At 44.2% G+C, this 15,809-nt stretch overlaps 1 protein-coding gene across 5 annotated transcripts in view; it reads right to left on the reverse strand.

Moving 5' to 3' along the window:
• The window catches only part of celsr1a (cadherin EGF LAG seven-pass G-type receptor 1a), an 83,433-nt gene extending 67,895 nt beyond the window's left edge, over nucleotides 1-15,538 (reverse strand). For 4 of the 5 annotated variants that reach the window (XM_046379606.1, XM_046379609.1, XM_046379605.1 and 1 more), the window contains exon 1: nucleotides 11,780-15,537. In XM_046379606.1, coding sequence (XP_046235562.1) covers nucleotides 11,780-15,338 — 3,559 coding nt within the window. In that variant the 5' untranslated portion in view covers nucleotides 15,339-15,537. Of the gene's footprint in view, nucleotides 1-11,779 lie in introns of all 5 variants that reach the window. The other variant, XM_046379608.1, reaches the window with a different exon arrangement.
• Between the last annotated feature and the right edge of the window lie 271 nt (nucleotides 15,539-15,809).

The raw sequence follows: 15,809 nt of genomic DNA on the forward strand, positions 1-15,809 counted from the left end.
GAAGGTGAAGTGATCGTATTCAGAGGTCGTGACCCCTGATCCTGCTCTGCCGTGAGACATTAAATGGAGACGCAGCTTGCCTGATACCTGTGACTTGTTCTTTAGAGAGGTTTACTTTCTTAAAATGACTTTGTCTTGCCTTATTGCACTTAGTGGCAACCACAGTTCATTTGCCAGCATTGAAGCAGTGCAAAAAGCCGATTAAGAACTAATGGCTACATCATCGACTCAGCTAAATCAACATGGAAATGGATTCTGGCTGTATTTTAGAGCACTATGTCAGACAGTTAGCCTTTCTATGAGTGTCTAACAGCACTCGTGGAGGGCCGGAGCTGGCAAATGGCCTCGGCTATAACACCCAAACACAAGTAGAAGTAACATTAGCCAACACTTTGCTGCAGTGCATCTGTATTGACACTTGGAGTTGGATGGAGCCAAGCGAGAGGGTAAGGAAGTCGAGAAAGGGTCACTGAGGTCACTGAGGTTCAGTTTTCAGTCAAAAAGTTTCCTCCTTTCACTTCTTATCACTGGAGAGACACAGACTGGCCCTGTCCAAACCTAAGAATGAGTAGAAGATGTTTCTTGGTATTCACTTAATCCAAGAGCATTTTCTTTAATCAACCTAGATGCAAAACACACTCTTCTCACACACGGCTTCTCACTGTAACCCAAGATGTAATTTGATAAGGCGCCACTGAAGGTAGACAGCAGCACGTATGTCATTTTCAAACATCACATGGGTCAAACAGACACACAGAGGGGCATTGTGTGTCAGCTCCATAACAGAGGTGTCAGGAGCGCTATGATGAAGCTAGTTCAGTTCACAACGGCGACACTGTCACGTCACGAATTCTTGATATGAGACCAAGCCCACCTTTATAGCACTGCTTATAAAGCAGTATAAACACATTTAGCATATGGATTATAAAACACAATAATGTGGCACTTAAAATGTCATTATAGCTGCTCATAACTACATTATATTGTGCTATATAAGATAAGATAAGATAAGCCTTTATTAGTACCGCAGTGGGGAAATTCTCATTGTCACAGCAGCACAAGGATAGCAGAATAAAGGTGCAGAAAGGTCAAGTAAAAATACACAAAAATATGGTGATATTTACACTTTATGAATCATAGATAATTAATGGAAGGTCAAGTAAAGGGTCACCTGCCTACACAGTTATAATATGACCAAAGGTGAATGAATGAATGGTCAAAGAAAATTCAGAAAATAGTTGGATGTATGTGCAAAAACTTTATATACTGTAGGTGTGCTTTGTGAAAATCCTGCAGAATTCTATTTTAATGTGGCTTCAAGCCCCCAGAAAACCTTCATTGCAAACTTTAAAGTACATGTTTGAGTTGCACTGTGTCAAAGCTCCTTAAGGACAAAGTTGCTGCGACTTTGATATGCATGTAACTGAAGACTTTTTAGGAAGGGTGAGGCAGTTTTTGTATGCCGTATAAAAGGTGGAAGGGATCTCTGTGTGAAACTTGGCCTTAAGACTCCAGGGGAAGAAGGTCAGTTGCTGCTAAGTCCACAGCTGGTGTGTGATCTGGATCGTGCGTGACAGATAGAGGGGCGACTGTACCTGTGTATGTGCATGCAAGTGCAAATGCATGCTTACATGCAGAGGTTATGGATGTGTTTTTTTTGTGTGCATGTGTATGAGTCACCTCATCCAAAATGTAACAGGAGGATGTTTCGGATCAAAGAAGCATCTTGACACCCTATGAAAAGGCAGAGCAAACTGAATACACCTCGGAGCTCCTTCTGTCTGCATCCATGTATCAGTCTCTGCCTCTCTGCTTAAAGAAGAGGCCTGGAGGGCTGGAGAAAACACACAAAGCTTCAATCCGCACGTCTAAGTCTTTTCCTTTGAAATGCTTACAGAAGTCTAAGCCGCTCTGCCCGTCGGAGCCAAGTGTGACCCAGGGTGTGGTGTACGCTTTGCCTGATAGCACTCTGTGTGTGTGTGTGTGTGTGTGTGTGTGTGTGTGTGTGCTAATGAGATGAACAGAAAATGTTTATCCTATCTGACTCCAAAAGAAATAGTGCATACAGCATATACAAAAAATGCAATATGTTCAGCACAGGTGTCATGATCAAGATGTAAATCTAAAGAGGGAGTTGTACACTGCAGGAGGTTTACACACCAACTGCACAGTAGCATACATTCTGCAGAGCTTAAAAATACTAATTAGTTAGCCATGTTAGCAGCTCTGTGAGGCTTTACTTCAGCACAGAGATGCTTTGAGCCAGATACTAACATGCTCACAATGACAATGTGAACCTGCAGATATTTAGCAGGTAATTTAGTATGTGCGCTTCATTCCGTTTCAAACTGCCTTAAAGGCTGGCAAAAATCTCTTAAATATCAGAAGCAAAGAATTGGACAAATTGAAAATTTGAAAATTTTGACAAGTTGATGAAAGGCCAAAACATCACGAACGTCAATGCACTTCATCCTGAGGGGAATGTTAATGACTGTGCAAAATTTCATGGCAATCCACTTAGCAGTTTTGGGTATATTTCAGTGTGGAGACTGTTAATGTGTCTAAAAACATAAGATCTGAAGAGTACACAACACAGCAGTTTACCTGATGAGGAGAGGTTGGTTCTACTCAGTCCTCGGGTAGGAATACTATCCTGTGTGTAATTAAAGGCTTTGAAATTAGACTGCTTGCATGGCTGTTTATCTTGCTGCCAGCCATTTCCGTAATACATCAGAGCAGGAAAAGAAACTACAGATGCATCACCACCACCCGCAACCTATATGATCTTGAGCTAGTTGAAAAGACAACATTTCAAACAGTCAAGTGTTGACTGACAGCCAGTAAGACACAAAGGGACAACAATGTGAGAGCTAAGCGTGCATCGACAAGTTCCCATACACAGGCTATTAACTATAAAGATTATACCTGTCACCAGTTTCGTCTCTGGCTGATGGGGAAATGACTAAAACTGACACCTCAGTGAACACAATCTGGCATGAAGTCTTTCTGTCAAAACCAAATCCAACGCAATCAACTACTTGAGGGTAAAATATGAGGGTGTCAGTTTTCAGGAAAGGTGCTTATCAAGATTTTAATCCAAACTGTAACTCAAAACACTTTGCTAGTCTATTTTACATTAATACTAATTTTCACAATTAAAAGAGCCTTTTTTTTTATCAAAGGCTTTGTTGGTCAATTTCAGGACATCTTCAGGGACAGGAGAGGAGTTTCTGCAGAAGCAGAAGCCTTTATGTTTAACTGCAGATTAAGCAACAGGACTTCAACGCTGCACAGATGCTGGTCTGTTTGTGCCGGTGAACTAAATCCATTTGAGCCGTTTGAGATTTCATCTGCATTGTCATTGCCGATACCAAGCCTTAATAGCTGTGAGGATTGCAGCCAAATGCTTCACTTAAAGAACTATCACACAGGGAGCAAGGGTTGGTCCTTAATCGTGTGTAAGAATGGTTCGCATTTTAGGATGGTCTTATCTAACTCAAGAGTTAGTCCAGAACAGTCTGGACACTTCAGGGTAAAACCCGGTTTCTCTGACTTTAACTTCAGTAATGTGTTTCTAAAGTAACTAATGAAACCATAAACCTCATTCTAATACAAGCTACATGTGTTTCACACTCATCTGAAAGAGTTGTGCGATCTGGTGTTTAGTAATGAAAGATTCCCTGTTGAGTCAAGTCACATGAGTTTAGATCCCATGTCCACTCTAAGTAGATACAGTATATCAGTAAAAAAATCTGACCTCATGGCATGCAACCTACACATGACCGGTGAATGAATACTCAGTCTAAAATTGTCAGTGTCAGTGTGTTAGTAAATGTCATGTCAGTCACACGAGACTGTTGCCATAACTTGGCACCAGAGAAGCTTGGTGAGCGAATGTCAGTACAGAGGACAATACGACTCAAAAGTGGGGACAAAACCACAAACTTAGAGAATCAGGTACAAAAAATCTACAAATGCAGCTTTAGATTTTTTACATGAAGCCTATAAAACATTCCACAAAAATCATATATGAGCCACAAAAGTGTGAACACTGCAAGACAACCAGTCGAGGGAGGCTCCAACTGTCCCTCCTACCAACTCCTCTTTTGCCGCCTTCTCCTTCACTGTCACACATGTCATTCACTCTGGCTAGAAACTGTATATACACACACCATCAGTCCCCACCACACCGCCACTTAACATTCCTGCAGCTGGTCATCGCACATCATGACGCATGTAATGTCACACTCGTGAGCCGTCGGCGAGCCGCATTGCTCTCCCTCTTCCTCAGGGAGAGAGACAAAGGAGAGCTTTGTGTCGTCTGAGTGAGAGAGAATGAATAAAAAAAAGAGGCTGAGGGAGGTGTGTCAGGTTACAATCAAATACGACCCCTCCACCACCACTAGCACCAACAGCACCCAAAACTTGTTGGAGTTTGAGTGTTGAAATCACTGTCCTGCAGCACGTAAGCGAGAGATAACCCTACCTCTGTGTGTGTGTGTGTGTGTGTGTGTGTGTGACAGAGGGAGGCGGAGAGAGTGTGGAGTGTGTGTCATCTGTGTGGCAAACCGGATGAAGGCCTAAGTCAACAAACAGCACACACATAAGCACAATTATACACACAAATCTGTAAAAAAAAAAAAAATATCAAGAAACACACATCTCACACCACAAGGAAAAACAAATGTGCAGCCCCCTCAGAATACCCCCACTGTTACCTCTTTATCTTACTCAACTTGGGCCCACAACATCAGTGTTTGCCAACAAACAACCCCTCTTTGAAATCCTCTCAGCAAACACACTTGCATCATGGGAAGACACCTCACTTTCCAACTCACTTTCCAGCCAGCAACAGAAACTTTCAAGATGCTTAGAGAGATTTCCTGCTGGAAACACAACAGCAGCACACAAGTGTGGGAGGAAAGGTGGCTCAAGAAGCAAAAGATGGACAGATGTAGACAGATGCCGGCAATGCCAAACAAACAGAGTGTAAAAACTACCATTAAGAAATGAGACTTTTGTTATTATTGTCTTTCAAGTCAATAAAGTTATTTTTCCCCACAGGGTAAAGGGTGTAGTTTCCCTCCTTCTCCCAGGCAGTGACAGCATCAGCAGACAGCACTGGATCCTTAAACATCCCGCCTCTTTTTAGCCTGTAATTGAGCGTTCAGACATCAGTGGAGTCGAACACTGACCAGTCCTGATCCTCAGGTATTTACACTTCAAACTCTAGACTACAGCCCGGAGGCCCACACACACACACACACATATGCATACACAAACATACCCTGCAGCCTTCTTTGGTTGTACAACATTAATCACGAACGTGATTTCTTTCTCACTCACTGAACACACAAACAGAGACACGGAGACATGAACACTGTTATTAAACCAGCACAGGTCCTCTTCTCTAACCCTGCCTCGGGCCAAGGGAGCTTCATGTCTTTCAATTAAGTTTTCAGTGCTGATATATAAGGTGTTACACGCATTTCACCAGAAGCATATGCTCTGGGCTTCCAGAAGTTTTGCAGAAAGACACACAGGATGACATCCTCTCTTGGAAAAAGGGCCAAACGTTTTGTTCCAGTTTAGGCTGTAAATTAGTTTTTTGCAGTCTAAAAAACACGGCCATATTTTATGGCCATTAGTCAATGTAGGAGAAAGCCTTCCATTAAGTTTGACTTGAGACCAAATGAAGTATAACATAAGTGACTACTGGAGAACAAGAGTATACAGCAAAGAGCTCACAGTTCTGAAAGGTTGTTTCCCACATACAGTCCTTTTAGCTAAATGCTAATCTCAGCATGCTGACAGGCTCACAATGAAAATGCCAACATGCTGATGTTTAGCAGGTATAATGTTTACCATGCTGATCCTCCTTAATTTAGTGTGTTAGTGTGATAACATTTGCTAACTGGCACCAATCTTGACATGTGTCTGAAACTGAGGAGACTTTTGCAGACTTTATTCAAAAACCAGAGTGTGGGGCAAATTAAAATGTTGGCTGAGGTGCTGGATTAGATCAGACATAGCAGCATGGGCATGACTAAGTAGGCACACATGTAAAAAAAGATGGACAGGCAGCCTGACAACAGAGGCAGAAAGGCACGCAGACAGATAGAGAAAACCAGAAGGACAGTAATCTAATAAGTTTCTGTAACCACTCAGGACAGATTTAGCTCTGACAACTATGTGGCAGGGCCAGCAACACACTCCAGGCACATGGTCAAGCAACGGGTGCATTCTTAGGACAAAGAGACAAAGGGAGGCGCAAGGGAAGACAATAAGACAGAAGGTGGGAGGTAAGAACAGTTATATAGAAGGAGGGCCGAGAAATGTGGAGAGGGGCAAAGTTTACAGCCAGGAGTGTGTGATATCTTAGGAATGAATGGGATCTCCCAGTATCAGCTACTGAGACGCCGAGCTTGGGAATGGCGGTCTATGTTCCACTGATCCTGTAGGAAAACACATGAGCTGCTGCAGACAAGACTAAAGCACGCAGGCTCCAACGTACACGTATTAGCTCCTTAAAATAACAAACGCACACACTTGTCATTGTATTTTTTTTTAATCTCTGTAGTACACAGACTTTAGACGATGCAACACTAGTTTCAAATGGCAAAAAAACAAAAAGAGAAGCATGCGAAAAATATAGAGAAATGCTAGTTATGATTCACTGATCGTGAACAAGTAGCTCTTTTTTTGAAATAGATCTCAGTAACTTTTGGCCTTACATCCACTCACAGCCACATAGACAGCATCTTTACTTTACACATGCACTCCTTATTTCTACAACTCCCTCCTTCTGCCCCAGCCATCAGGTTGGGAGGTCAAAAGTCACGTGTAGACGAGTACAGGGTCATTTCTCACCACTGAGTGTGTGTTTGAAACCCCATGTACTGCTTTGATCTCAGAGGTGAGAGGTCATGTGTCATCAGTGTCTGTGCCTCGCTGCCACACCTGTGCTCAAGCGAGGAGTCACATTTCTCTTGTCAGAAGACCAGACGCATGACAATTTACTAGTTAAAAAAAATACTGGGAAAACAGGAATGCTGGAAGGCTGACAGGAAAATGTTAGTCCCTTGAATCACACAGGGAGCAATTTGTCTTTCCCAATATACATTCTTGTGTTCTCCATGATGCATGACACAATATTTCATGGCCAAATAATGATTTGAAACTAAAACAATGCCAAGGACAAGGGATCAAGACAGAACAGAGGAGAATTTGTTCTTCTAAGCTCATGAAAATACATGAAAAGCCACAATATTCACACAGAGAGCAATGCATAAAGCCCAATACTCAGTGTGTTGCACAAGTCTAGTTGTGTCTCTTAATGATGGGACAATTACACTTTTGTTTCCTTATAAATGATTTTTTTACAGGAATGCTTTTAAATGGCCTGTCTGTGGAAGTTCAGTGAATACATCAGCAGATAGTGCATTATTGCTGCTTGTTTTTTGTTCTTTTTTTTAAAAAAAAAAAAAGCGCAAAGCCGAAGCTCTTGTGTCATAACAGAAGCCTAATTATGTATATTGATTGAGGGAGGAGCAAGAGAAAGTGTGTGTGTTAGAGGGGGTGGGCAGAAAAGAACAGAAATGTTGAAAAGCTGAGCTATGCGACTCCTTCAAATGGATTAAGAGCCAAACCAACGGCATGGTAGCTCAGAAAAAGCCCCATGGGGGAAAAGAGAGGGAGGACAGGGAGGAGCGGGGGAGGCGGAGGAGTGCATGTAGCAGCATGCCATCCCGCTCATGGAGGGTAAGGAAAAAGATCAGAGCCAGGGTGGAAAAAGACGATTTAGCATCAATCATTCCTAATAGTTTAAGTAACAATCTGCTATGCTGTATCACTGAATGATATAACGCAACTCCACCTATAGCCAGTCCGTGCAGGCTTTAACTTTTTCTGCTGTAAACCCCACCTCTCAGGTAGTTTTTTTCCAGGGAATAAAAAAAAACCCTCCAGTGCACATTAGGTGATGCCTTTTGAATATCAGGAAGCAAATGGAAGACTGCGTAGGCCAAACTAACAAACGAGATTGGAGGGGTGATATTTAACAGTGCTGATTAATGTCCTTCTTGCCCTGAACGACACATGAATGAAGGAGACACACACACTCAGAGGCAGGTTATCACAGACTTCATCCCTGTCCTTCCCTCTGTACACCGTGTCTACACTGGCTACACCAATTAACTTTTCCTGTGTCACATGTCACATATTGTTCCTTCGCTGCTAACAAATCATCACTTTGACAATTATTTAGGAACCGCATCAGTGCAGATCGGATCGTCAGGATCAGTTTAAATTTCTGTCGAGACAAAATTGCTCAAAGGTCAAAAGTCCAGACAGGCATGGTGCTAATCAAACCTTCCATTTCATCAGCACTTAAGGAAATCACTAATTATCTAGATTGCTGACAGCCAAGGCACTTTAAGACATTTTAGACATAATCCAGTCAAATGCTGAGAAATCTTGACTTTAGATGATGGATCCTGCATGTCAGTTCTGGCAATCAACCAGCTGGTTTTACAGTTTTATTCCCTGGTAACAAATATTGTGATAGTAGTGTTTCCTGTGTACCACTGCAGGTTTGCTTTGTAAGAAATCACAGAACTGACAGGGACACTGAGGATTTGTAAGGAAAGCAAGGATAAAGGAGCACTACACAGAAATACAGTACGACTCTGCCTTTGTGACATTCAGAAATTGGCAGATAACCATCTTCTAAAAAGCAGAGTGGAAACCCCAAAGGTTTCAAATGAAATTTGACAAGTGAGGTAAGAGATCTTGCAATGAGAACAGCTAGCCCCTAACACCCTAACAACTATCTCTCTCTCTCACACACACACACACACACACACACACACACACACACACAGGAAAAGAATGAGCGAAGGCAGAACAATGTTGTGGCTAGCAGAGTGTGTTAAGTGACTGTATACTGGGAGAGTTATCAGGGCATTCTTGTGTTTCAGCACAGGGCTGAAGAAACAGTCGAAGGCCTTCTCTTCACCACAGTAAAAGCACCTGGGCACTTCTCTTATAGATCCAAGGAAGAGCTGTGATAAGGAGGATGTAAGGAGAGAAATGAGGCACTCTTTCTGACAGATGGCAGTCTCTTCATCTCTATTTCACCGTGGTTCTTCTACATTCAAGGCAAATCAATGCTCACTGTGATACATCAACAGTCTTTTGTTGGATTGATTGGGGTTATGCAAGCAAGACAGAGCTAAAGCACTCAGATCAATCTCATCACTTATGTACTGAGGATACCAACAATGATGTGAGCAGACACAATGAGCCGATGAGGATGGTGTTAGCATACAAGTCCAAATAGTTGGAAACAATCTGAAATGGACACATGGTAAAACTTGTCACACACATGGAAAATCTGATGTCCATAAATGAATATTCAAAAATCAGGGAAAACCATCTGCATGGGTTTCATGGCGGGTCAAAATAGACCCAAAAAGATCTGAGAATAATTGTGTTCGGCACAGAGAGGTAGAAGCATAATGCAGAAATTAAGCATAATGAGGCACAGACTGAAGAAACGTGGAATTAAAACCAGGCCCTACCCTTTACTGAGCATAATTTGGACCAGGTCCTGCTCGAGTCCCAAGTGGACCTTGAATTGTCAAAACTAAGTGGACATGTGAAAACCCTTGCACCAGACAGTGAAAGAGAAAAGGTCAAAACAATGACCATGCAGCAAAGCTAAATATTCCAAAAGAGAATACTGGAGACCAAAATGGGACAGAGACTGAATTCAGAAGAGACACAGACACAAACAGTCTCATCTCTTACTGCTTGTTAAGGTGCAGTTAGTTCACCAATCCCCTCAGGCCTGCTCTCCCCCCAAGAGCCCGGGGTTGAAAGGTCAAGACATCGGCAGCAATAGTTACTTAACACTTTGACATCAGTGTGTGCCACCAAAGAAGAGGGGCTGGAGTACATGCATCTCTTTAAGTGTGCATGAACACAAGCTTACATATGTGTGTGTGTGTGTGCACGCACACATGTCTGCAACTAATACAGGAGTTAAGCCCCCCTTTGGGACCAAGAACAGTTTCTTTCAGCTGTTATTGACAAACATGAATGCAGCGGCAGCAAATGAGGGCTGTAAGGCCTGTGACTACTGTGGTCAGTCGCAGCCTCCTCAGATGCTCTGCAGGTCATCTATAACAGCAATAAAGCACATAGAAAAGCACAGTCTGTCTTTTAGCCAACACAAAGACAAGGCACAAGTCCTGTAGTAAAAAGACTGCTCGAGAAAAAAAAGGAGGGACATCTGGGGAAAGCCTTCCTCCGCCTGATGAACCACGATGTGTAACATTTTCTTCGGACAATGCAGCTTTAAGTCCAGCTAAAGCTGATGAAACTACTTTATTATCCTATGAATGTGTCATCACCGAAATGCTACTGAAATGAACCGATATGTACGTTCAAACCGACAAAAACGGACTTTCTTGCATGCAAAAAAGGACCATGGAGCAATATTTCTCATCGTCATAGGATCCAGACCTTTACAGTTAAGATAACCACAGACGTGATCAGATTGATGGTCAGGGAAGGTGGGCTTGCTAGCTGCTCATTCATATTCTGTCAGTATGTGTGATACGCTGCCTTTTCTTAGCATGGAGAGATGACAGGGTGACACAGAGAGAGGGCAAGCTGAAGAGAGCTAGCTGTGTTAGTGCTGTTTGCTCATTTCAGGGCTTAATGGGCTTTGGAAGAACAACCAACAGAGAGAGGAAGATAGAAAGAAAAATAAGACAGAGAGAAGGTTGGGCAACCAGCTGTCAAAAGGTGACAGGGTTGTTATTCTGTCAGGGTATTAGATTTATCCCGCCTGTGCAACTGCCTGCTTAATTTCACAGTGCTTTCTTGCAAAGTTTGTGTGTGTGTGTGTGTCCACTGTAGCCGTTACTCTGCCATTTTAGGTGTGAATGTTCAAGTGTTTGCATTTGTCTTAATCTTTAACTTGAAAGAACAAAGTCTGCTTTGGTAGGGGGGGCAAAAAGGCAACTTAATACAAATTCTTTCTACGTGACCTTGTTCTATGAATGCACAAGCCTTGAGATCCAAACCTGTTTTACACAAAGCTAGGTTTATCCCCAGAAACTGGATGTTAAACTTTCACTCAGAGTCCACGTAGTTCCAACTATTAAAAGCAAGGAAAACTACCTCTGGTGAAATGGTGGAAGACATCTTGCCACAAGATGTTCATAAGCTTTATGAACAGCGCACCTGCAGGAGGCCAGAAACCCTCCGCCTCTGCACTTCAAAGAGTGCAGCGTATGCTGTACATGCTCAAGGGAGGAAAATCATGTGTGTGCATACGCCTGCACTATGTGCACGTGTGTGTTCCTACTTGTGACAGAAACCCATATATCAGGAACAACAAAGCAGTTTGTTTATATGGGTGCCCTTTCTAATAGCACCATTTTATTACCTCAGCCAACCACTTGTGCACAATACATTTATCACCCTGCTGGCATAAAAGCAGCACAACCGGATCCTGCATAGCGCCTGCAGCAAACACTTACTGAACACACAGTCAACACTACAGCCGAAACCAGCCCTCAGTCACTTTCCAACAGAGAATTCTATGATCAACTCAGCAGGGTGATGACAGATCACACGTGTTGACTAACATTTCTGTCTTAAAACATTTTATCACCTGAACATGTACTGGCAAACGTAAATGACATGAAAAGCCAGAATTTACAGTTCACTATCAAGAATAGAGGAAGATATGTAAAATATTTCTTACCTGAGACAGAAATGGTCATGGGAGCCTCCAGGGGTCTGTCATTGTCCAGGTCCCTGCTCAACCTCAGATCCCCAGTGTCCTCGTTCAACAGCAGCAGACTGAGCTCATTTCCAGATTCAAACTTGTACCGTAGCTTATCTGAAACATCCGGGTCATGGGCAGGTACCTTTCCGATTATTCCCGATGGAAAACTGTTGGACTTGTTGGTGACATAATTGTTGAAAAGAATCTCAAAGTCCTGCAGCACCGGCGAATTGTCATTCATGTCTACAAGGCGGATGTGCACAGTGGCCCGACTCACTAGTGGTGCCGAGGTTGCCTGGACCACAATGACATATTCTGTTTTAGTCTCATAATCCAGGTCTGTGAGTGCAGTGAGGTCACCATTAAAAATGTCTAGCTGGAAAACCTCTGGAATATTCCCTTCCACAATCTGATACATGATCTGAGCATTGGTGCCCTCATCAGGGTCGGTGGCGGAGATCCGGGCCACAACGGACCCCACTGGGCTATTCTCCTCCACCTCAATGAATAGCTCATCCTTGTCAAATACTGGAGCATTGTCGTTTATGTCTTGGACAACCACGTGAATGGAAACAGCTGCTTTTAGAGGCGGAACCCCCCTATCTACAGCAAAGGCCTTAAGATTGTAAACGGGAACATTCTCCCTGTCCAGTTTGCGAGCAGTTCTGATGATACCAGAGTAAGTCTCTATGATGAAATCCCCCTCTCCGTCATCTCCACCCTGAAACGTGTAGCTCACCCTGCCATTTGAGCCAGAATCTCTATCTGAAGCAGAGATCTGGAGGACGCTGGTATATACAGGTGCATCTTCAAATACACTCCCCTGGTACATATCTCTAAGAAACTGAGGTGCATTATCATTGGCATCTACGATGATGATTTCCACATAGGTAGTATCAGATTTCTGAGGGATACCATTGTCTCTGGCAATGATGGCTAATGTGTAGGAGGCCTGGTCTTCATAATCAATCTCCATTTGTGTTGTAATTGCACCTGTATCTGGGTCAATTTTAAACTGAGGAACATTGTCCTCCATTACATAGGTGATGCGAGCATTTTCCCCAGTGTCCTCATCCGTCGCACTGATCACCACCACAGTGGAGCCCACTGGCTTTTCCTCACTGAGCAACACCTGATAATTGGCACTTTGGAAGACGGGCCGGTGCGTATTGGCGTCTGTCACATTGATAAACACCTGAGCAGTGTCATAGCGTGTTCCATCACTGGCAGTAATGGTCAGGACGTACTGGCGTTCTTGCTTGTAGTCCAAGGGAAGGGCTAAGGTGATGAGACCACCGCCACTCTGGCTAGTGATGGCAAAACGGTTCCTGGTGTTGCCACTGGAGATCTGATAGGTCACCACACTGTTGACGTCCCTATCCACGGCCGTCACCGTCAGTACACTGGTCCCCACGACAGCGTCTTCATTAATCTTTAAGGAGTAGATCTTCTCTGTAAATGTTGGCACATTGTCATTCACGTCGAGCACTGTGATGCTCACGCTTGCTGAGGAGGACATCACAGGTATCCCATGATCTCTCGCCTCCACGCCAAAAGTGTAGAAGTCAGTGGTCTCTCTGTCCAGCTCTTCACTCACTGTAATCCAGCCTGTGCTGTTGTTGATGGTGAAGGGAAAACCAGGCGTGGTGTCAGTTAACCTGTATTCCAAACGAGCGTTTTCTCCTGAATCACCATCAATGGCTTGAATGTGGATCACCGAGTAACCAATCGCCACATTTTCCAACACAGTAGCCTGGAAAGGTGTGCTGACAAACATGGGGGCATTGTCGTTAACATCCACCACTTGCACAACCACCATCCCTGTGCCATTTATCAGAGGAGGCCTCCCACCATCCTGAGCCTTAATGCGCAAATTATACTCCCGAATCATCTCATAGTCCAGAGGATTAATGACATCAATCACACCAGTGGGGGAGTGAATGTAGAACTGTCCCTTAACATTGCCACTGATGATGCTGTAATGAACTTTGGCGTTATTCCCCTCATCTTTGTCTGTAGCTTCTACCTGGATGACTTTGGTGTTGACTGCCACGTTCTCTGGAACCTGTACAACATACCTCTTTTCACTGAACTGTGGGTAGTTGTCATTCTCATCCTCCACTGAGATGTTGACAGTGGCAGTAGCACTGCGAGGACCCGGGTCTTTGCCTTGGTCATTGGCCTCAACAATCAGCTGGTACTGGGCCCGGGTCTCCCTGTCAGGCCGCTCCCTGATCCTCACCAGGCCGTTCCGGGGGTCGATTTCAAACACAGAGTTCACTCCTTCGCCGTTCACAATTTTATAAATCATGTTGGCATTGGAGGGAGCATCCCCATCAGTGGCCCTGATTGTCATCACTTCAAACCCCACTTCTACATTTTCCCGGATGCTAACACGATATTCAATTTGCTCAAACACAGGGCTGTGATCATTAGTGTCACTTACGGTGACAGTGAGGTAAGAAGTGGCAGATCTTTTCGGGGAGCCATTGTCAGTTGCAGTAACTTTGAAAACATGGGTGTCTTTGACTTCTCTGTCCAGAGACTGGACGGTTGTGATGCTGCCTGTCTGAGCGTCAATGTCAAAAAAGTCATTGGACCTGCTGTCAAACAAGGCTTCCATGCTGTACTCCAGCCTGCCTGCCTCTCCATCATCGGGGTCAGTGGCCTTCAGGGTGATAACCCTTGTGCCTGCGGGCTCATTCTCGGGCACGGACACCTGATAGTTTGGGAGCTGGAACTGGGGAGACGTGTTTACCTGTCGCTTACCTCGGCGGATCACTTTGCCATGCTTTCTCAGGGCGGTTTCTGAAGAGGATCCGCTTTGTTGAGGCACATTGACAAACGTCAGACTCAGCTGCACAGAGAGTCTGCCGCCTGGAGAGCCGTGCAACGCACAGTGGAAACTCACCTCGAGCTGTCCTCTGTGCTCGAGACACAGGTCGCTGGCCAGGAATAAATGTCCACGCCTGAGGACTGCGTTCAACTCCTGTTCAACACACATGCTGTCCACAGAGGTGGTGTTTCGCGCAAAGGCAGGCAAAAGTTCTGTTACATTCAAAAGCAATTTACCTGCGGGTAAGCAGGAAGTTGCCTCCAGTTTTGAAAGGTGTTTGATGTGAATGTCTGCCTTACCTGGCGCTTTCTTTCTCTTGTATTTGATAAAACAGTCCTGGCCGTGGACGAACACATTAAACTGTGTCAGAATAACGTCTCCAGACGTCGGGGAATTTGATCTGAAATAAACAGGTACAGGGTTCCTCGGTGTGCGCGCACACTGAACTTTGTGGGACAGACGGATAACTCCATCGTGTCTCTCAACCTGGAATAAGCTTTGAATGAATTCAGTGGATAAAGTCCTATCGATTTTATAAGTCCATCCAGGGCCGAGCGACAGGTTTGCCAAAAGCGTCCCGGGCTGTAAAGTCTCCGAAAGGTGCATCTCCACACATCCTGCAAGCGGCACGCTGAACAGGACACAAACCCAAATCCAACACATCGACAGCTCCATGCTTTTAAACCTGCCAAATGCCATCAACTTCACCGAAAGTCCTCCGTGAAACCCTTAACTCTCCCTCTCCCAACACCGCGTTTTACTTTTATCCCTCATTGTGAACTTTTAACGTGGAAAAAAACACTCGGTATCCATAGTATCGGTGTATCCAGGGCGCGCAGCGGCTGCGTTAACCCACACTGAGTTTAAAATGAGTACAAAATGGCTCCGTAGCTCTCCTCCGCCTCCTCCTCCTCCTCCTCCTCAGAGGCTTATTACCATAAACCTACTGTGTTCCCCCTCTGGGACTCTTTCACAGGGGGGGCTTTTTTTTCTCATGGAGATTTAGGAAGTGGCCCTGACCGGGTGACCAATACGCGCAAGTGCATTGTTATTCCAATAGGCAGAGATGGCTAAAATTCCTAATGCGAGTCTGCCTCTTCAGCTGTTGTTAGAGTAAGTCTTAAGCAGTTGTAGTACTTAAAAATATATAAAAGTTGTTAAACTGCGACC

The sequence above is a fragment of the Scatophagus argus genome, chromosome 22 (genome assembly GCF_020382885.2).
Source record: "Scatophagus argus isolate fScaArg1 chromosome 22, fScaArg1.pri, whole genome shotgun sequence".
Classification (NCBI taxonomy): domain Eukaryota; kingdom Metazoa; phylum Chordata; class Actinopteri; family Scatophagidae; genus Scatophagus; species Scatophagus argus.